The sequence below is a fragment of the Drosophila subpulchrella genome, chromosome 3R, assembly GCF_014743375.2.
Source record: "Drosophila subpulchrella strain 33 F10 #4 breed RU33 chromosome 3R, RU_Dsub_v1.1 Primary Assembly, whole genome shotgun sequence".
NCBI classification, from domain to species: Eukaryota; Metazoa; Arthropoda; class Insecta; order Diptera; family Drosophilidae; genus Drosophila; species Drosophila subpulchrella.
Genome location: NC_050609.1, coordinates 10,516,090 through 10,541,750, shown reverse-complemented (window position 1 = coordinate 10,541,750; position 25,661 = coordinate 10,516,090). Strand labels below are relative to the sequence as shown.

At 43.8% G+C, this 25,661-nt stretch overlaps 2 protein-coding genes across 2 annotated transcripts in view; both read right to left on the bottom strand.

Annotated features, from left to right (window-relative positions):
* Positions 1-25,661, bottom strand: part of LOC119557320 (hemicentin-1) — a 65,817-nt gene that overhangs the window by 15,791 nt on the left and 24,365 nt on the right. The gene's annotated exons all lie outside the window — the stretch shown is intronic.
* LOC119557328 (elongation of very long chain fatty acids protein F) lies at positions 23,077-24,200 on the bottom strand. The gene is made up of 2 exons (XM_037870053.1): positions 23,728-24,200; positions 23,077-23,669 (listed from the first exon to the last, which is right to left on the bottom strand). The coding sequence occupies exons 1-2, from the start codon at positions 24,124-24,126 to the stop codon at positions 23,238-23,240; spliced, it is 831 nt and encodes a 276-aa protein (XP_037725981.1). The 5' UTR covers positions 24,127-24,200; the 3' UTR covers positions 23,077-23,237.

Here is a 25,661-nt window from a genome sequence, read left to right as displayed (position 1 = left end):
CCAAGTGGCACATGTCGAGGCTCCAGCACATATTTTTCAAATGACCAAAAATGCAGTTGGCCTTAAATTGCATGCATGAAATGCATTAAACATGCAAACCACTTCGCACCGAGAAGCCCAAATGGCAGGAAGGTGATTTGTGTGTGCTGGGTAGTGGGTGTGCGTAAGCCTTTTTTGGGGGCGGAATGGGGGGCGTCAGGGAGGCCAAAATGTGTGGGCGGGGCATAGGCGCATTAAACAATTTTAAAGTGGTTTTCAACTATGCACGAAATTTCATTAAAACTGGGCAAAGCTGGTGGAAACAAAGGAGAGGAGCTTCGATGGAACGGCAAACTTTATTGCTGTCTCTCAAACGGAAAATCCGTAATGTTGCACTGTTGAAAAATTTGACCACTTTGGGCATTTCTCCTAGAATTTGGTGATACTCGTATTAAAATAATAAATACAGCTTGAAATGGGTTGTGTTTACAAAATTGCTGTTTAAAACTTCAAGAATTTTAAGTTCTTAAGAAAGTCAAATAATTTGAATATATAAATGATTTTATTTGTAAATATTTGTCTCAGCTTATAATTTAATAACTGGTAAAGATATAACTTAAGTATGAGGAATATAAGTTTTAAAGCCCCCATTTCTGAAAGTCCTCAAATTAAGAAGAAGGGGGATTTCATTTCTAAGATAAGTCCCTTAGTCCATCAAAATAATGACTAGTGCTGGGTCCTAAAAAGGCAATCTCTGTTTCTTCCCGTGCTGCACTTAAATCCGAGCTCGAATTTAAGAGTTCTTAAATTCATACCCTCCACTGGCTCACGTAGCTAGTCGCGTGCGTTGCAGAAAACGCAGAAACTTTCGCCACTTCCGCGCCGAACACTTTCTCTCTGTCCGTGCTGAAAAATGAGCTCGAATGGGTTTTGTCCTCGCTGTCGCGGAAACTGTGTCACATGAGTCCATGAGTCCACCGTACAGTGCGCACTCGCACTGACGCACACACCCTTTAAGGCAACCCCCCTCCCCCCCAGCAAATACACTCGCACATCGAGCACTTACATCAAAAATTCATACAACATTGCAGCTGCACCGCACAATAGACTCTATTTTGAAACGCGTTTCCAGCTCGACCATGTGAGACCCATTGTCTGCGCAACACTCACGACAATGGCGGGGATATTCAATCCTCTTTCAGTGCCGATTGATTTCCACCTGCCTGCAAACAGCGGTGATATGCTCAGCATTCTGCGGCGAAAGTGGTGCGAAAAGCACAGTTTGTTGCTTAAATAATTTATATCGTGCACAAACACACACTTTACGTGGCGGGGGTTTTTAGCAGCTAACGACATGACGAGGGGCGGCGAAAAAGGGGATGCAGCCCCGTCAACATTGTTGCATAAATAGCGACGCTGCTTGCAGTGAAGTGCACTGAAAAGAACGCCTGTTTACGGCTTAATATTTACTCAACAACAATACTTGACAATAGTTTCCCGACTGGTGTAAATTGGTTAAGGTAAAACACCTTACAAATCAAGAATATGAATCCAAACAGGCATAAAGTATACAGAAATATTACATATGTTATATCAAATATTACATTTTCGGAAAGCGAGTTTTCTGCCAGGATACAATAGATCAGAAGATTGTGTCAGGTATAGAATTAAATTATTTTTATTTTTATTATTTTTTTGTTTGAGTATAATGCCGAATCAATTGAAGCGCTGATAATTTCATTATAAAATTTTTATAAACATAGTACGGTAATATAAAAGTAAACTGATGGTTTAATATTGCAAAAACGTTCTTACCAATATTTAAAAAATACTAAATGGTTCAAAAATCTGTGGAAGCAATAGTATTTTTTTTTTCAGTATTGCAGGTCTATGATTTTAGAACCCTCCTAGTATATTTTTTCGGAACCTTTTCTCAAAATTCTTCTCCCTGTACCATATCTCCCGTTCTCAGGCCGTTCTGTTCCGGCCCCCTTAACCAGGTAATGGTGGTTGAGCTTCGCGAGCAGCGGTGACTGTGGCATTTGCACCTGCTTTTGTAAACGAAGTGCATTGGCATACTTTCGCCGGAGGCCTCTGTCCCCAACCTATTTGGATCTGTTCAGTTCTGATTCAGTTTCAGTTTCTGTTTCTGTTGCAGTCGCAGTTTTCGTGGCCGCGAGCAAACGAAAGAGTCTGAATCGATTCGATGCGAGGCATTTGAAATTGTTTTGCCGAAATCTGTAGAGGCATCTCCTCGACGCATCCCTGTGCTTTTCTGCGGCTGCAGCTATAGTTTTGGATTCAGATGCACTTTCGTGCGACTCGAATTGTTTTGTGCCGGCAAGCGGCAGTGCGGTTGACAATGAGGAGCAGCTGGGAACGCTGTCACCGGCGACTGATATATGCATGCACTCCATTTCCCAGTCAGCTCACTAAATTTGTTGCATTATTTTCGGCGGACGCAAAGCCCGCACATGCAGCGTTTTCTCATTTCCGTTGCGCGGTTGCAGCCTCCGCGGCAAGCTGCCTCTGCTCTCGGTTCGGTTCTGCGGTTCCGTTTACACGACAGACCATTTTTCCCACGATTTTTCAGGCAAGGGATGCAGACTTTTTCTCGGAGCTCAAAACACGCTTAAAACACTTGTACAACTTAATATGAAAGAGTTTTGTTTTCAAGTCAAAGGGAATAAAAACAATGCACTCAATATTACAAATATTAAATCAACAAGTTGTATACTAATACTTAAGATGATTTTTAAATTTTACACCACGAGTTTTAGTTAAATATTTTTTAATAATTTAGAAAGAAAATATTTTTTTTTGTTTTAAAAAACTGTAGAAAATATGTATGGTCTTGTACTGTTTCCCCATTTATATGGAAAGCTATGGGCTTTTAAGGCATATTTTAAATGTTAAGTTATTTATAATAATTTATAATAATTATAATTATAAAGGTGACAATATAACATTAATAAAAAGGGTTTCTTGTATTTATTTTTATATATCTTGGCCTTTAATAGTCTACTTTCATTCAAAGCTTAATTAAAATAAAAGAGTATCTTTTGGCTACCAATGAAATATAACTCGTTCTTGCATTTTTTTTATAACATCCCCTTAAAGCTGGTTGCCTCCGCCCCTGAGCAGAAGTAGTTGCAACAGAAACAGCGGCAACAGCAATAGCAACCTGCAACAGCAGCCACACTTTGTTTCATTAAAACTTTTGCCACGTGTCGTGGGTACATGTGTGCTGGGCATATTGGGTTTCTGTGGGTGTGGGTGGGGGTGGGGGTGTCGGTGTCGTAGTGTTTGTATATGATCAGCATCTTTGCTTGTGTTGCCATTTGTTTAGTGTTTACTCGCCACCTGCCACGCCCCCATCCCATCAACCACCCCACTCCCGCCCACCTGGCGAGCTATCTGCATTTCAATGCATTTTAAAATATGCATAGCGGGGAGTAAGAAGGAAAACCGAGAAAAACTAACCAAAAACGAAGCGAGGAACAAATATTTTAGTTTACTGGGGGAATGTTCATTACATTTTCCTTTTTTTTTACTACTGTTTTTTTTTTGTTTGGCACTTTCTTGGCGCGGAGTTGGCTTGTTAGCCGAGATTTCCATGCATATGGAGCGGAGAGCCGCGGGATAGGTTGCCACACCTGCCAGGAAAATCCAGGTCCCAGATCCCAGCCCTCACTCCACACTCTCAGCATATTGCATTTTCTGTTGTTTTACCTTGTTGCATATTTAATGCATGCAAATTATTTACGGTGTCGACTCTTGGCCCGCGGTGCAATGTTGTTTTTAAAGCGCAGCTAGCAGCGGCCAATTCATTTTTATTGCCTGCAATTTGGGCCCACCCTAGCCATTAAGTGAAGGGATGCTGCCCCCCGGAAGAAAACCCCCGAACATCACAGTTAGTAAGCTCTAGTGACTTGGCTGACTCCGGAGTCGTAAGTGCATTTATCAAAATCCCCTTTTCAGAGGGGGTTTCGGGGCAACGGAAAAGTGCACGTCAACGGCAGAGGCGTGGAAAACGTGCCATGGACCTGCTACGTCGGCACAGCAATTTCCCAGCAATTTCGCAGAAAAAATGACAAAAAGCGTACGAGTGAAATGTCATTCAAGCAGCGAATGCCATTTACCCGAAACCCCAACCCCAACTCCAGCCCAAAAAGCCCAACCCCAACCCCAAGCCCAAAAGCCATCGGCTTCCATCAGCCAGGTGGAGAAGTCCTGCCATTTGACACCCGAAATATGCAAATGCTGTCAGCTCTCCCGCGTTGCTTTTCCCTCGTTACTTCCGCTTTTCCCACGCTTTTCCCACCCCGCTTTTCCCACCCGATGATGCAGCGGTGGGCGTGAACTCGTCAAGCTTTCGCGCTTGTCGATAGTCAATCTATTCATCTTTCTAACTGGTTTCACATGTGCTGCCAGAGCTGCCAAGCTGCCACACATTTTCCAGCTCATCCCCGCCCATCTGGCCTTGGCTGTGGAGGCGTGGGGGCGTGGCCGCTGTCAGAATCGAGCTTGACTTTTATGCACATATCATTTGCATAACATTATTTGAGCAGAGTTCGCATTAAATTCTGAAATGCCAAATAAATCCGCAAGCGAAATGCTATTTTTCCGAGCTATTTTCGTTTACGTTTGCACTTAGCATGCACTACTAGGAGTCCTGTGAGTCCTGAGTCCTGAGTCCTGAGTCCTCTGATTCCTCTGATTCCTCCTCTACTGCCGCTGACAGTTTTCTCAATTTGCATTTGCAGTTGCAGTTCCATTTTGAGCTCGAGTTCCAGTTCGAGTTGAGCCACGTTTGATTTACGCTTGTTGACGCTGCACTTGGCGTATGCGTAATAAGCGTGTGAGCAGTGACTCGCCTCTTCAAATTCCGAATGGGTATGGGAATATATGTTTATGGGGATGGGGTTCGAAAGAGGCGTCGTAAACGGTTTTATTGCCCTGTCATGCCTGAACATCCAGGCAGCTTCTTATGGGCCGGCCATAAACTTATTATGAATTCCTGTTATTTATTTGGCAATTTATATTTCAAGCGCATTGGCAACCCCTTTAAATTAAATAATAAAAACAATACTCCCGCTTTTCCTTTGCTGAGCCAGCAAACAGCAAAGAGCAAAGGATATGAAGGATAAAATCCTTTCGCATCCTGCTAGCCCACAAACAATATATGAGGCAGATAGAAGAGCCCTCGGAACTCGGGCGTTATAAAAATATTAAAGCCGCACAAACGTGCGGACTTGACTTGGTAGTTATGGTTCTCAGAAAATATTGGGAAATGCTGGCAATTGCCCCAGAAACACGCGCTCAACCGCACGCACATGTTCGCCTAATAAGCGAGGGAAGTGGGGAAAAACAAGCCATTAATCTGCCACAAGGACACATCCGCATCCTCATACACATATTCAGCCGTAAATCAAACTTCTCAATAGACAGAAATGTTTGCGGTTATATATTGACAGGAATTTTCACTAATATTTTACAGACACACACCGCTTCTCTTCGAGAACTTCTGTGGGTCTTATGTGAAGGCGGAAGGAACCGGAAAATAAAAAAGGTCACCCACACGGCATATGAGTAATGGTGCCGGCTTACGGAACTCGTGCACCAAGCTAATTTGAATTTTAAGGCCATTTGCGTGAACCACTCCAATTTCAATTGCTCGGAAAACTTCGACACTGGAGTCCTCGCCGTGGTGGCCATTCATTTGCAACGCCTCAAAATTGTTTACGAAACATTAAGCAATTGCAGTGCCAGCGAAAAAATGCCATTAAATATACAAGATAGTTGCCCTGCGAGTTAGAGGCGTCGCGAGTGGGTGGCGCCAGATATCACATTAAGAATTTAAATTAATTAAATTAAAATGCGTGGTGCTCTGGCTGGTTGTTGTTGTTCCTGCTGCGGCTTTTGGCCAACCGAGCGACCAAGGACGAAGGACGAAGGACGAAGCAGCAGCTTCTCGCTTTTGCTCGTCCTGTTCCTGTGCGGTTTTTTCCAGGGCCTGGGACGGAGGTTTGTTAAAGCTGCCACAAGATTTGCATAAAGTATAATGGCCATCTTCCTGGTCGTCCTAGCAAAGGACTACAGAGCTGGCAGAGAAAAGGGGAAAGAAGAAGGAAACGGGGACCTCCTCCCACCAGGATCCACGATGAAAAAACCAACCGAGCGTGGCCATTCAATTTTCATTTTTTCTCTGGCCCCGTCGTCTTTGAACTTTTCACATTTCTTGTTTTTTGGCTGTCGCGGAGCATTTGTACTCGTACTTTTTTGCCCAAGACATTTCCGCGCCGCATGTCCAGTTCCTGTCCAAAGCTTTTCGTAGTCGGTAGTTGGTAGATGCTTTCCTTTTCCCTTTCCCATTCCCCACTTTCCCATCATCCACCGTTTATGGCTCGCTCGATTTCTCTTTGGCTTGCCTGATTTTTTCCCAGCCATCGCCTTTTCCTTTGCTTCCTAGCTGCCCCCAAAAAGTCTGGAGCAGCGACGAGAAATTTCAATTTGATTTCACTCCCACGATCGTTTTGTTTTATTTCCTGTAGATATCTGAAATTTCGTGTATCAGATTTGCTCCTTTTTACAAGCGGAGCCCAATAAAAATTGACTTCGGAACACTTCCGCCGCCGCCGCCATCGAAAGTTGAGCATTTAAGCTGCCGCTTCTCGCTGTTAAACGAACTGATAAATTTAATGCTCCGTTATGGCCGGTCCTTGGAAGGCGACTAAACAGCCCCAGGGCTCTCCGGTTATTATTCGCCTAAAATCCAGGCTGCTCCTGTGTTTCGGGCCGAAACTCAAAACGTGAGTGTGCGGCGGCTTAACTTACAAATTGCTTTTAATTACCGCCTCGGAAAAGCGGTAGGAAGCTTAGGCAGTCGACTCACGAGAGGGGAAAAGGTGAGTGGCTACTGCTAGGGGATCAAATCGAATTTTCCCCTTCTGCAGGGCAAAGGGTTGTCTGCAGTTTTATTTCCAGTCAGCTGGCGGTGGAAGTTTTATCCAGCAAATAGCCCGAAGTGCAAAAACTTGGCAAATTCATTCAGCACACAGACACACACCCACATACCACTTAAACCACGTTTATGCGGGGTTTTTATGATATTTAAAATTTACAAAATATACTAGTTTTAGGAAAACAAAAGAAATGTAAAACGTATAAACATAGTTATATTATTTTTCCTTTCTCTTATTTCAAAAGTTAAAGTAAAAACGTTTAAGGTTTAGAAGATTAAGTTTTCTGTTTTGAAAACTTGTTGTGAATTCCTTTGTGTTATCTATATCTACCCTTCTTTTTTGTACCTATCTCTAAGTTTTTTGGAAGATATATATTTAAAAGGACTTAAAGGTTCATTTTTGTGTTTTGAGGACCTAGTTTCTAGAGTTCCATTTTAAAAGACTGGAATCCTTTAAAATAAATTATCCTTGGGTTACCATATAAATTTTGTGTTGACGGCTACAGCTACATTTATGAAATAAGTATGAATTAAGGTATTTTTCAAAGTTCTTGAAATGGGTAAAATCCTTATATGCACTCCGCACAAACGTGGCCAAGTCGAGGAGGCGGCCATGTTGGCGAACGACCTTTGTCTCTCGGCCCGCCTCATATTTGTGTTAACTGTTTGCCCAGGCGAGTGTGTTCTTTGAGGCCAAAATGCAAATGTTTGGCCGCCTCGCAAATCCTATTATTTTATTATGAGGGTCAGCCAAGTGTCGTCGGGCGCAATATTGTTAATATGAAGAGCAAACAATGGCCGTCGCCGCCCTCTTACCACCAAAAATTGGACGAAAGCCGTAAACATTCTGATATCTTCTGATAACTTTGGCCCGTCATACAATAAATATATTATACTCCATAAGCTGGATGCCAAATTTTTGCGTAATTTAAGGCGCCTAATCGGATTCAACTTGATAAGCCGACAGCATCCGTTTAAAGAGCTTTCCCTGGCCGCATTTTCACTATTAGTCGGGATAATTACGTGCATTTAATCACAACAGGAATGCGGTTTAGAAAAACCAAATCCAAGTCCCCATTCCCATTTTCGTGTGCCGTTGGCCAATTTTCAGTTCCAGCTAACTAATGTTTGTCTGTTACTTTGCATTGCGCTTATTTCTGCTTATTTCTGCTCATTTATTTAACAGTGTTTCCTCTGTCTGTGATTGCTGTTTCCCGTCCCTTGTTTGCCCAGTGGTCGACTGTTTTCCGTTTTTCTGAATTCTTTTTAGAGTTTGCCGGACGAGCGGGGAGTTTGAAAATAAATTAAACGGGATAATTTGTGGTGCGTTTGTTAGCAAAATGTTAATGAGGTCGGTTGTGTAGGTCGAGGTCTGCGTCCCATTCCATATAGGTAGGTGATTCCCTCCCCGACATGGTGACACTGCGAAAGATAAAGCCAAAGCCCGGGGAACCGAACAAACATTTAGCAATGTCAAGCAAGAGAGGGCAGTAAATTTCAATTTGCTGGCAGGACCAAGAGCATCATTTAGATTGTTTAAATACCAGCAAAAGTGAGGCTGGGCTGGAGCGCTCAAGTCAAAGGCAAATGGAAATGCATCCACACGCAGCCAGACAAATTGGGCAACAGTTTTTCAGATCCTGCCCGTAGAAGAGCTTCTACGATGGCAAAGGAAAGGGCTGTCCTGGTTGCCTGTGGTTTCATTTGCTGGGCATAAATCAAGCAGAAATTGCAGCTCCACCCGCTCCTCCGGACAATCTGTCAGCCCCGCAGAGCTCATAGGTCTTCTGAAATTTTTAAGATAAACACTCGCCAGACTTGTGTCTCTCTCTCTACGGACCGAAGCTATTTCATATTTAAGCCAAATTTAATGGCCATGTCCGAGGCGACTGGACAGGACTCAGACTCTTCAGCCTGCGGAGGGCAAGTCAAATCCCTGCTTATGTATGCATGAATTTATATCCCAGTGCCTTTTGCTTTGTCTGGTTCTAAGATTTCTATCTGGTCTAAGTCCCTGGCCTGCATATTTGCCAATCAATTATATATGGAGCCCCATTGGATTTTGATATGTGTCAATGTAATGCTGCCCAGAGCTTTTTCAATTGACAGTGGAAGAAGGGTCACCTTCTAATTACTTTAATTTAAGGGACTAGATTCTTCTACGCTCGATAATGGGCCGCATTTCAATGGGAATTCCGAATCAAAGTCAATGCAACTGGGTCGAACAGCTGTGGGTAGTTTGCCAACTTGAAAGTTATCGGCGACCAAGTGAGGGCCAAGCAAATGTTGTCTGCGCCGGAAACGGAAACAAGCTGTGCACACGAGTGGAGGCGGCCAAAAGGAAGTAAGCCAGCCAGGCGGGCTGCCTTTCAGCCTTGCAGGCTTTCAGCCATCCAGATCCAGATCCAGAGGGCCAGAGATTGTCGTTGCCGGCACAGTTAGTCAGCAAGTCGTTGCAGCAAATGGGGCGAACAGAAGGAAAAAAGGCGGCAAAGAATAATCCTGCGGCAGCAGACGGAATGCTGCTTAGTTGACTCGATTTTTCCCCGGCAAAGGAGAAACAGGACGAGGACTCCTTGCCACCGCCTCAGACTCAAACTCAAACTCGCATGTGCCAGGCATTCGAGTGTAGTTTGCTTTTAATTCAGCGTGGAAAATGAAATTGAAAACTGTGCCAAATGTGTGCACACAGACACAAGCCACCCCATTGGCGCGCTCAGATAGACAGACTTGGTTCGTGGCACTGTAATAAAATGCCACTCCTTTAATAAAATATCACTTTCGATTTGAAATTTAAAATGTACTTAGGAGAAAAATGTATAATTTAATAAAAATTTAATTAAAATGTGGTTAAAATGTTTAGAATCCTACTAAGACCTAACTTATCACACGTCTTCTAGCTTATTCTTGTATTTAATCCCTTTAAGGGCCGATTTCTCGATGTCAGGATAACGTTTATCTTTAAGTTAAGTATAGTTAGTTTAGTTTCTCAAATATTGTGTTAGGTTTTAGCAAACATAAAGCTCTTAACTAGTGTTTTCCGAACCATTTAACTTATTGTAAGGTTTCTCTGACACCTTACAAACTAGACCCTTCACATGACATGATGGAAATCGGCCAAAACAAAAATGATAATAAAATTTGAATAAATATAAAATAGTATATTTTTATCAGTGCACAGCTGATGCTGCTCCGGAAAGCAAAGGATGGCTCTTTGCAAAAGTGACATGTAATAAATTTTATTGATTTTCGCTTTAGTCAGGAGGCGGCAGGCTCACCGAGCTGCGGCTTTAATGCATTTTTAAGACTTTAATATTGCGGTCGGAATGGGTTTTTCGGGGCGATGAGCCGGCAATTATAATTGAATTAGAAATGCCAATCTCGGTCTGTGTTTGTGTCGCTGCATCGAGTGGATTTGGATGGGAATTTGTGGGCCCATGTCGGGGTTGCATTTCCGATTAGTTTTCAGGGAGGACTCTGCTCAGCAATTTGCTTGAAAATGGTTGGAATTGGAAAACAAGTTCCGATTCCACCCCCTGCAGTTTTGCATTTTTCATGCATCGGCTGTCACACACAGTGATCATCCCGACAGACTTGCCAGTGCATCTCAGTTTGAATTTATTGCATTTTTAATCAGTCGCTTCGGTTTCAATCGAGAAACGCCCCATTTTATTCCGTGTTTTAAAGTTCAGCTTACACAACACAAGGTTAAACAATAAACGCCCTATTAATAAATAACATCAACTGCCACTGTTTGCTTTGCTCTTTTTGTGCAATTTATGTTTACCCATTGTTTTTCACGACTCGTCTGTCCGGCCAGAACTCACCTGCAAATAAATAAAATAAAATACAAAACGAATCAGAAATGGTTTGCCATTGTAGAAATAAGTAATTAATTAAATGTAGTGTGCTGTTGCAGCGCTAACAAGATAAGTAAACTTTGTTGGCCACAACAATGTTGTATGTAGCCCATTTATGTAGCAACAATTCTCATTGGAAATTTTCCATTTCTCGGAACTATAATCGTGCCAGTAAACTGGTAATTTTAGTCTGCGACTTATCTGATAAAATATGAGTGGTAAACATGCACATCTAATTTGGAGAAAGGAGAAATTATAATATATTGTTGTCGTAGCCGCTTTTCTGCTGATTCCTCTATGCGATTGCTAGTCCTTTTTTTTATTTCTCTCTCTGCAGCCGGCTTAATGTGTATGCCTCATTTATCAAAGGGCAAAATGCCGCTCTTGTTTGCCGTCAAAGGGTTGAGGAATGTCCTTCGGCTCAACCACCCCTGCCAAGTGCGTGTAGGGCACATGAAAAATCCTGCGGCTAATAAGTGACACGCGCCGATTAATAAAACTGTAAGAGGCGTACAAGGCCTCCGGCCACCGGGGGGCGTGGCCCCGGGGGAGTGGGCGGAATGCCACTGCGTGTGTCGTACATTTAAAGGCCATGTCACAGTCAACGATTATGCAAAGCAGCCAACCGATCTTGGATAAGCCCAAGACCCAGGACCCAAGACCCAAGTCCCTGCGAAGGACTTCCCGCCCCTGCCATTGCGTGAGTTCCTCGGGGACGTTTAGGTAGTTCGGCGTTAATAGCTGCTGGAAATTTCAGATGACCCTTAAGTAGCATAACATAACTCTCGACTCAGATCATAGTTTTTATATTCAAATTAATATTATGGTCCTCTACCATTTTTCTTAAGAAATTCAGTTTAATTTAGTTTATCTCTAGATATTGGTCTAAAGAAAGACTGCAAGGAATGTCTTTTAACGTAACTTTATTATTCAAATCTGAAAGTTCATAAACAAACCATATTAATGCCAAACCCACGCAAGAATTTACATAATTCTTAAAGTCTGACAGATTATCTCGCCCGGCGAACCAATGGAGTTTGCATTTCGCTTTCGTTTCGTCTAAGCATGTGGCAAGTAAATCAAATTTTAAAATATGCCAACAGCAAAAATATGAAATCAAAATCCATTCAATTTTCATTTGAGGGAGGGGAGTGTCCTGTGGCTCTGCGTTCATCTTTCTATTTTTTTTGCTGTGGCCCGTATGGAAATGAGTCTGCTGGATTCTTGCTCCTCTCGGTTATTGCTCTTCGTTATTTTGTGAGCGGTGGGAAAACAGATGCAAATCAACAAGCTGCCAGCCAGATAAGGCAAAAACAAGTGTCTCCTTGCCGTCCTGCGTGTCCTGGATATCCATCTATCCATCTTTCCCAATCCCACCCACACCGCCACCCATATTTTTGTCATATCGCCCGTATTTACAGTCCGTATGCAGAGATGAATGATGCTGCCAATAAGCTTGTATGTCTCGGATGTGTTTTGGCAGCATTTTGCTATTAACTTGCTATTCCTCGTCAGATATTTGTTTTTCTTTTCACTTCGACCGGGTGACATGTCTGCTCCTTTCTTGGGAACATGGACAGAGAATCGAAATGGTATTTGATAAGCCGTCGTCTGAGCTAAATGACTACCCCGGGGTCCAACATATCTCAGGATAAGTGATTTATGCATTATGTGTCTATCGTTATGGACATAAATCATATTAAGATGGCCCACTGCGATCCGTTTGTCTCATTACCGTCATCATCCCCCTAAATGTCTGCTTCTGCCCCATGCCCTCAGCTCCTTTTGAAGTTTACACCTGAGGCATCTCAGGATCTGCTGGAAACTGAAAACAAAAGCTGCTTTGTTTGCCAACCTTCGGCAGATTGGTTTGGGTGGCGTTTTTTATTTTCTCCTAACGAGAAACTTCAATATTGTCCCTTCTGCCCAGTGCCAAACAAAAAAGCGAGCCAGAAAGAAGGCAAGACAAATATTAACCCGGGGCTATTCATTAAACAGTCCTTTGCTCATATGTTTTGCTTTCGCCTGCCACTCTGTGTCCTTTCATTAAACAAGCCAGCCTCTTGTCCCCATCCTGCCGAGCTTCCCCCTTCGGCAGCCACTTGAAGCGCTCATTGTTTGCACTTGATGATGCCGGGTTGACAGCCACGCCCACGTCAAAGCCAACGCCCACGCCCACACCCTCCGCCCCCTCCCCCGCCCCATCGGTTTGCCAACGAGTTGCAGACATTTATGGCCATATTTCCGGGCATCTTCGACAGCACCTGCTGCTGGAGGGAGGCAGTGCACTTGGGAAAATTGTTGCAAGATAAAGCAATAAAGTAACATTTTAACTACATTAACAGAAACTGTTGGATTTTCCATTTGGTCACAAGAACTAATGAAAAATACCCTAGTTTGTCAAGGAATATAACTTTCAGTGTAAAAGGAATAATATTTCATTTCAAATCAAATTAAAAAGATTTTGTTGCCCACAACAAAAATACCTAATAAAAAAGACCGTAGTTTGTCAAGGAATATAACTTTCTGTGTAATAGAAATAATATTATATTTCAAATCAAATTATAAAGATTTTTCTTATATATTCTTTGTAATAATATTTTGTGGGCTGTGAATAATTTTTCAGGAATAATAAAGGATTTAACTTAATGGAACCGGAATATACTAGCAGGATTTTTTAAGTGACACCCCTTTAAATGTATTCCAAAGATACACAAATTTAATCCCAGTTAGTTTTTATTCTACCATTACTTTTTTTTCAGTGCCTAGCTGGGTTATGAGAAAATACTTAACGCCATCTTGGGAAGCGGGCTCGATTTCTCATTTCAATTTCGGCACTTCTGGGTTGTCGGCTTTAATATATATCCCTCTTCTCCGGCGCTTTCTCGTCTCTCTCAACTTTCTCCAGCTCAGCAGCTTTTCTCATTGTCTCTGCTGACGGCAGCTGGTCTCCTCGTCGTCTGGCGGCAGAAATTGTACATTAAAAAGCTTAACGACGGCGCGCTCAGTTGTCCTTGTCATTAGGTCCTTGGCTTCCTGCACCACCCGCCACCCGAAACCCGCAGGATACACGGGAACACCCCCGTCAGCCGTTTGACCGTCTGAGTGGCATAAAACGCACCTGATGTGCAAAAACTGCTTAATTGAAAACATAAGCTTCTATAATTTCGTTCGCCCGGCCACGCGGTGTCAAAGAACTCAATTTAAATATTCTAATTTATGCGCCTGCATATTAAAAGGCACGATCACGTAGCCACGACAGCCATCTCCAGCTCCATCCATCCACATCCACATCCACATCCATTTGAGGGGACTGCGAGATGGCCACTTCTGGCTCCCCGTCTGTTGTCTGCAATTAAAAGCGCTTAAATCAATAAGCCCACACAGTTGACGTTCCATTTCTCATTTGGCCAGAACGTGTTGGCTTTTAGTATGCAAAGCACAGACACTGGGGGCTAATGGATCCGTCATCCTCCTTGGCGACATCTTCCTGACTTATCGTCTGGAATTTTCTGTAACCGATTGCCGGCAGGCGCGAAACTGTCCCAGCGGCCCTGTTGCGATATTGTGATTGGCATCCCGGGACTCCAGCTCCTGCTCCAGCTCCTTTTCCTTTTCCTGGCACCATCATATCACAATGGCAACTTTGGCTCCCGTTTGCCGGCTTATCAAAGTCACTGCTTCAAATCTGCCAGCGCGACAAATTCCCGCGTTATCTCAATCTTGGCAGCAGGAGTACCAATCTCACCTGGCACTTCGTTGCTTTTCGAGGGGGAAATTTGGGTGGCCGACAGGGATGGGTAGTTTTCTGAGGGCTGTACTTGGGTACTTTTATAAGACAGATACATTCCGAAATAATAATAAATCAAGGTACTTATTTTTGGTGTCTGTAAGTATGCAACAAAATATTTAAAGCTCGAAAATACAATAAATTCATACAGAAATTCACCAATCCTTTTTTCACTGCATACTTTTAGACACTTAAAGTCCAAGATATTTGTATTGTGATAATTGTAGTAATATTTGATATAAAATATCATACCCTCAAGCATCTTGAAAGCGCTTCAGGCCAAGTCTATTTCTATATTTTCTTGTAATGAATGGTTGATCATATCATCTTTCTAAGGTACATTTAACGCCTTATAATGGCAAGAATAAAGGTAGTACCCTTGGCTTCTCTGATAACGGGGTGGCTGGGTGATTGAGCGGTGGGTTTGGTGGGGTGGTCTTCATTATTTCTTTTCACGCAACCGTTTCTCGGCTTTTGCGGTAATGGAGGGGGGCTTGGAATGAAAGTGGAACGATGCCAGCGAAACATCATCCTCCTGCAGTCATTCATTCCCCCGGCAGATAGCTGAGAGCTGAGAGGTCCACCATTGTTGCTCGTAATTTATCTACCGCTTTTGTCTACCGCCGGCGTCTCAATGTCACCCGTTTCTGGGCTCTGCGGTCTTCGGCGACATTCCTGGGGCACAACCCCAAACCCTGAAGACCCCCTCTTCGAACAAATGGAAAATCTCAGCGCAGTGCTTAGCATCTCAATTCGGTTTTGGTTGGGTGGCTCGTGGCTGTGTTTCTATCTCTGGGCCGATAATAAAAATACCGCCGCCAAGGTCCCAAGGGTGCGACAACTTCCAGCTTTGATTTTTCCTTGTTTCGCTGGCTTTTCTTTCCCCTCGTAATTTTCCCCTCTCATACGACTCAAATGTCTTATCAGCAAGTGCCTCAACCCCAAGAAGTATGCAACGCTAAATTATGTCAATAAGTAAATGAATTTCGGCTAAATTCAGATTTTAATATCTGCTGTGGAGGGGGAAATCTCGCAGAATCTCATTTTCCTCGGCCTGTTCACTTATTCATACAGCTGAAAAATATACTGGCGCACATGTGGGTTGTTTATTTGTCGTTTTGATGCCGACATTTCAAGAAGGCGTACATATGCGGCTTGCCACGCCCACCACTTTGTACTTGATTTTAACAAAACTGTCTGTTTAAAGGAAACAAAGTGAAATTGTCTCCTTGGGGGGGCGAAAAAGAACGAAAAAAGCGCCCGAAATGTGATGTCGCTGGGAAATGTATTTAATATGCAAATCCTGTGTGTCCTTTGAGATGATTATGGCGCACATTATGTCCCGAGAAAACTCACGTAGGAGATGGAGGAGAAAAGTGACTTTCCCAACGCACACACAATTATCGATTTAAAAAGCCGGTTTCTACTCGCTTTTCTGACAAATGGTCGACTAATTTAAGCGAAATTAAAGAACCTTTCAGCCCGTTTGGAATTTGAACACGAGCGAATCGAGCTGAAAATTAATATAGATGGGAAATTGAGTTGGATTTTTTGCCTTGGCGGATTTGTTTTGCCAGTGCCCCGTGGAACTTTTCCAATTTGTGCACCGAAAAAGTATAGATAAACAGAGACACAGACATGGACATTAACTCTAACTCGAGCCCAGACATGGGAAAACACGGGCCACTGGCAGTGCACCTGGCCAGACATCCGCCTCCAAGCCGTGACCACCTCCACTGACCTCTGCGGCCTGGTGGAAAGCCGGAAAAAACTAATCGAACCGAAATACTCGAAATGTTTGCCTGATTTCTCGAGAGTACGCGCAGCTTGAAATTGCAATCATTGAACAGAATTATCCCCCCATTCTCTTTGCCATGTTATTTTTCCTCCGATCCGAAAACTTCCGCCAACTTGTCGGGGCGAAAAAATAGAGGAAAAAATGGAGTCTTCACTATACCCGATAAATTAGCTCTTTAGAGCTCCGGGCCTCGATGGATTGGGTGGTTAGTCTTTGCTTTGATTGCATTTAATTCGATTTAATGCGACTACGGTTGTTGCGGCGAAGAAAGTGCTTTCTGTCTTGCAGACGGATATTTTAATTCCGGAAAGTTCCATGATGACATTTGGCACGTCTAAATACGTATTTTTTCGGGTCCAGCGTTTAATTAAAATACAAACAGCGATTCTCTCGCAATTATCCCTTTTTTCTCGGCTCCATCTTTCTTTCATTCTGATTTCTGTGCATCTCTCGCCTCGGGCCCTGATAATCTTCATCTAAATGCTGGCAAAAAATTATGCTCGAACCCGGAAAATGGTTGAGGTTTTTTTTCGTCCTTTCCCAATTTTCCCATTTCTCCCTAATTAAATGTGTGGCATTAGGTGGCGCATTTTGGCACCGAGCCCAGCTTCTGGTCACAGATTTGTGGCCAGCGATAAGGCCAAATGGAACATGTTCTTCGCCGAGCAGATGATGTCAATGCCAGGGGCTGGGGGTCAGGAGGTCAGCGAATGGCGGTTTGGCCAGCGCTTTCAGCTGCCAATTTACGCCGCCATTATTGAGGTTTTTCATACATTTCAGTGACCACTTCCGGCCGCCGCAGCATCTTGTCTTGGGCTGCCTCTTCCTTTTCCGGTCGTCCCCCGTCCGTCTTCATTTAATTTTTTATTTATTTCCCGCTTTTTTCCGCTGCTCTGTTTGTTTTGGCCCGGGCCCACCGAAAAATAATTCCGCACTCGGCCAGCGTACCGTCATTACGTCCGCTCTTTTTCCGCGGCGTTCCGGAGTCGTAAAGTAAATTTTTTAATTAGAGTCACGAGTAAAACAAACCAATTAGTAAAGCTGTCAGAGCAATCCTTTCGCCGCCCTTTCTTGCCGGCCGTGTTGTATTTTTAATTTCTTGGCCGTGTTTTGGCCGCAATTTACGCGTGCTGCCGCGTTGGTGGCGTGTGAATTATTGAAAGAGTAAATTATGTGAAAAGGGCAAATTAAGGAGGTTCGCGCGGTGCTTGCCATGATTTTTACGACTGTGACCCACCCACTCCGGAATGATTCCGGGTCTAATTCCCAGGCATCAAGTGTCCGAGTTCGAGTACGGGGGCTTCTTCGTTCTGCTCCTCGAGACCCGAAATGTAGTTTTAATTAAATAGCACAATTGCCACTGCCGCCAGGCACCTTTCATCCTTCGAGGAAAACTTCTGGCGCGCCTCGGTTGTGTTTTAGTTTTAGTTCTCGGTTTTGGTTTATATTCGTGGCTACGTGAGCTGCATGACCGATGAATTGTTGGAGCACTGGCAAATAAACAGAGGAATGTGCATGACCCATGGAGCGGAGCGGGTCGAAGTGAAACGAAAAGTGCGACGGACTTGGGGCTCACAAAGTTTTGAACTTGGCCCCCCGTCGCTGCAGAAGGCAAAAAAATGAGCATGAAAAACAGGGCAAAACAAAGGGAAAACGGGTAAAAACCGAGGAGAAAACTAAGTTATTAGCACCAACTGTGCTCGGGCCATGGGCGTTCTGGTTGTTGTGGGCGTGGTCGCTGCACTTGTAGTTTATGTTTACTGCATTCTGTGTGCAAACGTGCGGCAACAATTTTTGGGCCACCCTACGCGGCCATTGTCGTTATCCTGACCAGCGATCCATACTCAGTGACAGTATATAAATTAAACAGAGTAGAAATATTGTACCAAATTTTTAAAATATATATAATACTATTCACTGCCTTAAATATGCCAAATCAATCTTTAAGACCCTCTCATATTTTGCATACTTGAATATCATTCTAAAACCGATGTATCGTTAAAGTTAGTACTCTAAATTGTATTGTTTAACTCAACCCTAATTATACAATTATGTATTCAATTAACATAATAATTATCGGTGCCTTAAATATATCATAACCATCTCTAAGGATTGGTTCCACTTCCTTTTGTCTTCCCCTTTTCAAATTTCGATCTGAAACCCAAGCAATTTTTAAGTTAATACTCCATAATTTTATTATTTCGAACATCCACAGAAACACAATCATGTAAAATGGCAAACTTTCAGGAGTTGTTTTTCCTCTTCCTGCGTAATATTTATTATTTTTGCACTTTGTGGCAAAATATTTGCGGCCACTGGTATTAGCATTTTATTTTATTTGTACAAATGTACGTCCCTATTTACTTTGTCCAAGTTTACCCAATTGTGTATCTGTTTGTCCACAACTCGTTTGGGGCAATTTCCAATGTTGGTATGGAGTAGTAGTCGGTGGATATTGCCTTTGTTGGCGCCTTTGTAAACACACTCGACCTGGGGGAAGTTGTAGTTGGGAGAAGGGAAAGGAGAACCTTTTGGCAGAGCCGTGTCTTGGCACGCCAGCACCTGGTCATACACACCCCCTGTTGTCCCGACCGGGCCTAATAAAAATAAATAGCCATATAAAGGCGAAACAAAATTCATGGCAACGCCTGGCGATACAATAAAGCATATTATTTCAGCATTTATTTCCCCGGCTCCGTCTCGACAGCCATTTGGCAGTGCTAAAGTGTTTTTCCACTCGCAGTCGGAATCGAATGTTGGCACCACTCCGCCGGCTAATGAGTGCAAGAGCTACGTGATTTACTCGGATCTCGGGAGCCCAGGAGCCCAGGATCCCCGGAACTCAGTCACTCAGAGTGCATCTGAAAAGGGCGTTTGTTTCCAGCTCATTAGAGTTCGCTGCCTGTGAATCTCCATTACCGGCAGATAATTCCTGGCGGAGAAGGGTCCTTGCTGTCTCTTTGCAAAACACAAATGCTTATTTATGCCCGAGATTGCTCGAGTCCTTGGCAAAGTCCTTGTCGGTTATTTACTCTGCAGGAGCACTTCGACTCCACTCGAGTCGAATGCATCCGGCTGAGAGGAATCGAAATGTATTGATTTATGGCTGCAACTGAGCGAGTGGCAGGACAGCCCAAGGTGAAAAGTTTGTCCTGGATCCTGCGTCCTGCGTCCCGGATCCCGAATCCTTTAGCCGCCATTGCGACTTCGACTGTGGCCAGCTGAAAGTTCAGCCAAGTGTACTGGCCTTGGCCGGAGTTCGGTCATTGATAAGTCATAAGTTGCTCCCCATCTGGCACACAAGTGCTCCAGAGAGTCCGAGTTGCGTCACAAAGTTTGTCAAAGTCAAACACAAAGTTTCCCGCTGGTTGGAAAATGCCAATGGCTCAGATATTAGCAGTGCATTAGTTGCCAGTGCATTATTAATGACCAGCTGGGCATTGATTTTAACACTTGCTCGCTCGACAGCTCTGTTTTTTCCGCCTTTTGTTTTTCGTTTACCACCCCATCAATATTAATTGAGTTGATTGAACGGATGAACACGAAAAGGCTTTCCGTTCGGAATCGAGTAACATTTGCACTCAAAGAAACGTCAATAAATTCTCCTTAAACATACATAAAAACCAAACATTTAATGGCAATTAAGAAGATATTTTTGGATTCATTTTAAAAGAGGCATTTTAGTAATCTGGTAAATCATCTTCAAGAGAAGGAAATTAAAGAAATTTACTGGGGGTGTTTTATAAGCTTAATATACTTATAAAATACTTATGTGCCTTTATGCCGCTGTAAAAAGATTGTCTTAAAATTAAATACCAATATGTAAGACTTTAGATATTTTCCAAATTCCATATCCTTAATATTTTCTGAGTGCTGGTCGACTTTCGCCCGCCCCTTTTGTTAACCCAGATATTGATAACTTTTCACATTAACTGTGCCGCGTGACCCCGTGACCTGTTGCATGCTCGCCCGTGCAGTTAATTACTTTGATTTATTCGAGAGTTACACACACGCGTGGTCCGCCTGTCACATATTTCAAATCGCGCTTAATTACAGCGCCGTGTACTTACAAACTAACGAAATTGCCGGCCCGCAGATAAGCCCACCCACTCGGCCGCAAATTTATTACAAATTTCAACTAAGTTAACAGCGGACAATTCACCTGCCACTCGAGACTGGAAGCACTGGATTTATTGTTTCGTTAGACCAAAAATGAGGGCGATAAAAAGCTACACAGCTACAAAGTGCTTAAGTGCGACATTCGCCAAGGAACTGGCCGAAGAGCAGAGACATCGATAGAAATCGATAAGCATCGGCAATAAATTGCCAACCAGAATTCAAATAAAGCCAAATGCCGGCTAATCTCCATTAGGCAAATACGTTGAGCTTACCGAAAATGTTGTGACCCATTTGGGGCCATTGTTGCTGTTATCTGGGGCGTGGGACGTGGGATATGCGTGGGTTGTAGGTGGAAGCACGTGGGCTTCGGGGTGGAAAAGGTCACTCTAAGTGCTTTTCATTGAGCACTGAACTGCGAACGGAAGCGGGCATAAACTTAATGGAATTTAGATTTCTTCATTACGGCAACAGGTGAAAGGAGCAGCGAAACGTGGCCTTTTAGACCGACTTGATTACCTGCACACATGAAAGAGATTCCAGATTTGGGTCCGCCTAATATTCGGGTTCATTTTCATGGGATTATAAAGAGCCTTTGGCCCGGGGGCTAAATGTTCGAGCCCAACATCAATGGCAAATTGATTTGCTCTTGATAATTCGAAAAGGTAAACAGGATTAGCCCATATTTTTGGATAATTGCCGAAGGGTGGGGTCAAAGTTTGGGGGAAGGAACACATATAGGAAGTAGTTTAACCCGCTGGGAATTGATTGGAATGCATTGGAGCACGTGTCGTAAAAGTGTGTGCTCACTGTACAACATGAATAAATGGGAGCATACGTTCCCGCACTTATTATTTACATTCGGCTACAACATTGTCGCAGGATTCGAATGGCCAGTTGGCCAGTGAGGTCCTGACCCAGTCGATATGCTCGCCTGTGTGCACAGTACATGGGCACACAATCAAGGAGCCTCGTCCGCGTCCTTTGGTTCCGGCCAAGTTTTATGCTGAGTAATGGCTATGGCTGTAGCTACAGAGAGTGGCCGTAAAGAATCGCACTCGCAATGGCAATCGCAATCGCACTCGCACTCGTAGTTTACATAACAGTTTTACGGCCAGCACTTAAATGCCATGCGAGTCATAAATGGCGGGCAGATATCAAGCATACGCCATGTTCGCCATGCTCGGTAACCAATCTTTTTGGCCCGATTGATATCCCTGCAGGAGCAGCAACTGCGAGTTCATCGAACCCCTTTTGGCAATGATCGCACTGCTGGTTGTACTGATGTTAATGACGATTCTGGTTGCTACATTGTGCAGGGCTAACACATATGAACCCGGACATAAGTTCCGGCCAGAACATGCACAACATCCGCCGACCAGCTTCCGCCTGGAATATTTACGCTCGGCTTCAATCGCAGAAGTTCTTTATTAGAAAAGTTTTAATGTTACTTGCAAACGCACAACAGCACTACGAAAAAATGTTTGCCTAAATTTGTTTCGGGAAACTAGCTTAAATTGGAGACCAGGAATTTAAAGGTTAAAGTTTGAGGCATTATTTGTAGTAGATTTATAGTCTGAAATTTGTGCGAGTTACTGAGAAGGAAACAGTATTGTATAATTAGTGTCATCTTGGATATAGAGAAGTGAATTTTCCTTATCAATTGCTGAACTATTTTTTAGATAAAGAATATATATATTTTTTTTTGAGTGCCTGCATACCATATTAGGCAAGAGGACAGCCACATATATGAGCTTGACAAACGACTGGCAATGATCTGCTGTTGCCACTTAATAAGCTCCATTTGCGCCAGCCGCATAAATAAGGCAACCTTCGGTTTGTTGGCTTTTAATTTGCCATCGAAGGATTCCGCTTGACTGGGCAGCAAAGTATGAGGCTGCTGGGAGCCTGGGAGACGTCATCACCGGACTGGTGGGCCGAAATTTACATAACTGAAAAAATATTGTGCGGGCGGGCCTAAACGAGGCACAAACGCCGCCCTGCGGCTTTCCACTTGCCGCCCTGCTTACAAGCATTTTTAAAGCGGTTTCACCCGCTTTTCCCCTGGCTCTTTTTTTTCGGGGAGCGAAAGCAGATGTAAAACTTCTGGCAAAGAAAAAATGCCAAAGCATAAAAAAAGATGGAAGGAAAATATGAATAAGCCGTGCATGAGGCAGCCTTCTAGGCAAATGTGTTTAACATGGGCGGCGGGCTTTCCACTCTTTGGCTTTGAAAGGGGACATAAAAAACAACATTGGCCAGAAAGTTAAAAGGTGGCCCTAGGCCACATACCAACGACACATGGCCGGAATCCAACATAAATGTGGCTCGGGAACACGTGGCGGCCATAACTGGTTCCGACATCATCGATATTTCATTTAACCCTTTAATAAAAGATATGCCAGGCGAACTTACTTCATAACTTGTCGCCGGCCCTTGATATTCTCCCAGGCGGCCAAGAAGGAGTTAGGGGAAGTTCGGGGAAAGTTTTGGGAGCCTCCAAATTTAGCCGTTGGCAAATTGAAATTGATTACCAAAGCAAAACAATTGAGCAGTATGTATTTTTTGTGGCGATGAGGCGGAGGGGTTGGGGCACAGTCCGAATGTTTATTTATACCAGGCATTTTGGGTTCGATCGGGGCCTATTTGCATAAGCGACCGACCAGCTTATTACACAATTTAATATGGAAATGACGCGCAGTGAACTTGAACCTTATTTGCTATCGAAGTTCAGCTGGTTTTCAGCTTGGTCTCCGCCGATTTCCGCTGCTTGCGTATGTAGGTTTTGTAATAGAAGTCGAAGAACATGGAGAACATGAAGATGTTCTGGATGAATCCGATGAAGGCGATGAAGACGGGGAACTGGCAGGGGTTCCGTACAATCACGAGCAGGAAATGGCAAGTGAGGTAGCCGAACTGCATCAGCTGGAGCTGCGTGATCCTCTGTTTCCACCACAGAAGGTTCTTCACGGCGCCCAAGGAGGCGGCATAGTAGTAGGCATACATCACCGTGTGCACCAGGAGATTGATGATCCCCAGCATGGTGCAGTGCGAGCCGCCCAAAAAGGTCATAAAGATGGAAACCCCGAAGACCATGCCGCCGTGGTGATAGACATGCAGGAAGCTCACCTGCGAGTTCTTCTTTCTTAGTACTATGAAAACCTAGGAAAGCACTTGAAAGCTGAGATAGTTTCCGATATCGAAGCAAATTCCTACTAACCGTGTCTAGGAGATCCAAATACTTTAGCATATAGTACGCATACGAGGCGTACAGGGTATTCATCATGGCCGGCGAGGTGTCCTTGTGATCCACCGGCTGACAGGTCCAACTGTATCCCGGCTGCAGATAGGTGTTGGTCAGCCCTATGTAGAATATGGTGGCATTGGTCAGCACCTGCACCACATTGTACACCTGCATCACCCCCTTCAGCTCGAAGGGATCGCGGTGCTCCATCCAGCGTGGTCCGTAGTGAAGCACAAATGCCACATATGCCGCCACAATGGCCAGCACGATCCACAAGTTGCCCAGCAAGGGCAAATGGGCCACACGGGGATCCCCGTGCTCGGCGTACAGATCCCTGACCAGGCAGTACAGGTAAGCCACCATGTTGTGCCTCATCCTGATTTCGATTCAGTAATACTCGTTGCCGAACAGCCGGAAAGCGATTTGCGGCCCACGAAGGTCTTCAGTCTTCTGAACGCAACTGCTCGAGAATCCGGTATTCCGAGCATGCCGGCTGGCTATGTTAATGACCGATAAATGGAAAGCACCACGCACGCCCGATTAACCCGAGTCAGGCGTTGCACCGCCTGAGAGAATCGCGTTCATTGTCAACGGTCTAAAGCTTGGAACAGCTTAGGTTTTACGCTCAAAGAACACTGAGGAAAAGTATTGGGGATCTTGAAAATTTTTGAAAATTAATTACTCATATTTCTTTACCAAAGTTGTAGTTTACTCAAAAACCTTAAAGAGGTTACAATACAGAATTTTAATGGTAAAGAATAGAGGTATGGATATCTTAAAAATGACTTTCTCAAAAATCTTTTCAGAAGGTTTACCTCAAAATATGTTATGTTACCTAGAGAACTAGCTAATTTTGAACATAGGGCAAAGTCTTCTTGGGGCAGAACCTACACTTATATACAAATAAATAGCTTCAAAATATTTGATGAGTATAAAATATTGGGTAAGTATTAAACTCGTTCTCGCCAGAATTATGCATTCTAAAGTCCTAATACACTATTAAAAACCTTTGCTGTTCAGTTAAGTGAAGAGACTGGTTTTTATCTCTCCCAAAAAAAACATCTGCCAAATTTTTGCAACATTTTTTCTTTATCTCCATGAACTTCTGCCTGTCAGGGGGTAAACAGGGTTTAGCTATTACTTGACAATGTATGAGAATTTATGGGCTATAACCAGCCGCTGCGAAACTTTGCTGAGTGGGAAAAAATGATGTTACAGCGGGCAAAAGAGGGCGGGGGGGGGGGGGCGGTGGGTGGTGACATCAATTTGGGTTACTCAACGTTAATCGTTTGGCTCGCAGCTTGCGGCTGCGAGATATATGCAACTAACCCAGTTTACAAAGCATGCCAATAAATTTGCAGCATAACTGCCAATATAAGCGCAACTGTTTTGAAATTAAGCCAAAAGAGAACTGAAAAAGGGGCGGAAACGTCAGCTGCAGCATCCAGTATCCAGTATCCGGCATCCAGAATCCCAGCATCCTCCAACCTCCGACCATCCACCATCTACTATCCAACATCCAGTGACCCACTGAGCGACTCCGCCATGCTTGATAAATTCGCCAAGTCTGTACAATGGCTGTAAATAGCCGCGGGCATCGGACAAATGGCCCTTAAAAACAACAGCAGGAGGAGCTGGAGTGCTAGAGGATCTGGAGGAGGAAGGTCCTGGCAAAGCCAACTCAGCGAAATAGGCAAAAGTGTTTTACGACCTGGCTTGAAGCGAAAAACCAAGGGCCATGCAAAGGAGCGGGCTGCAGGTGGCCAATCAAACTGAAGCCAGGTGCAATTTGTTTGCGCAACGTGCAAACTTGGCTAGCATTTTGTGGTCGAAAGTTTGCAGTTCTCTCGAGTTTATTTCGATAAGTAAATGTGCCAATTTATAGGGGAGAATCAATCAAGGGGCAGTAC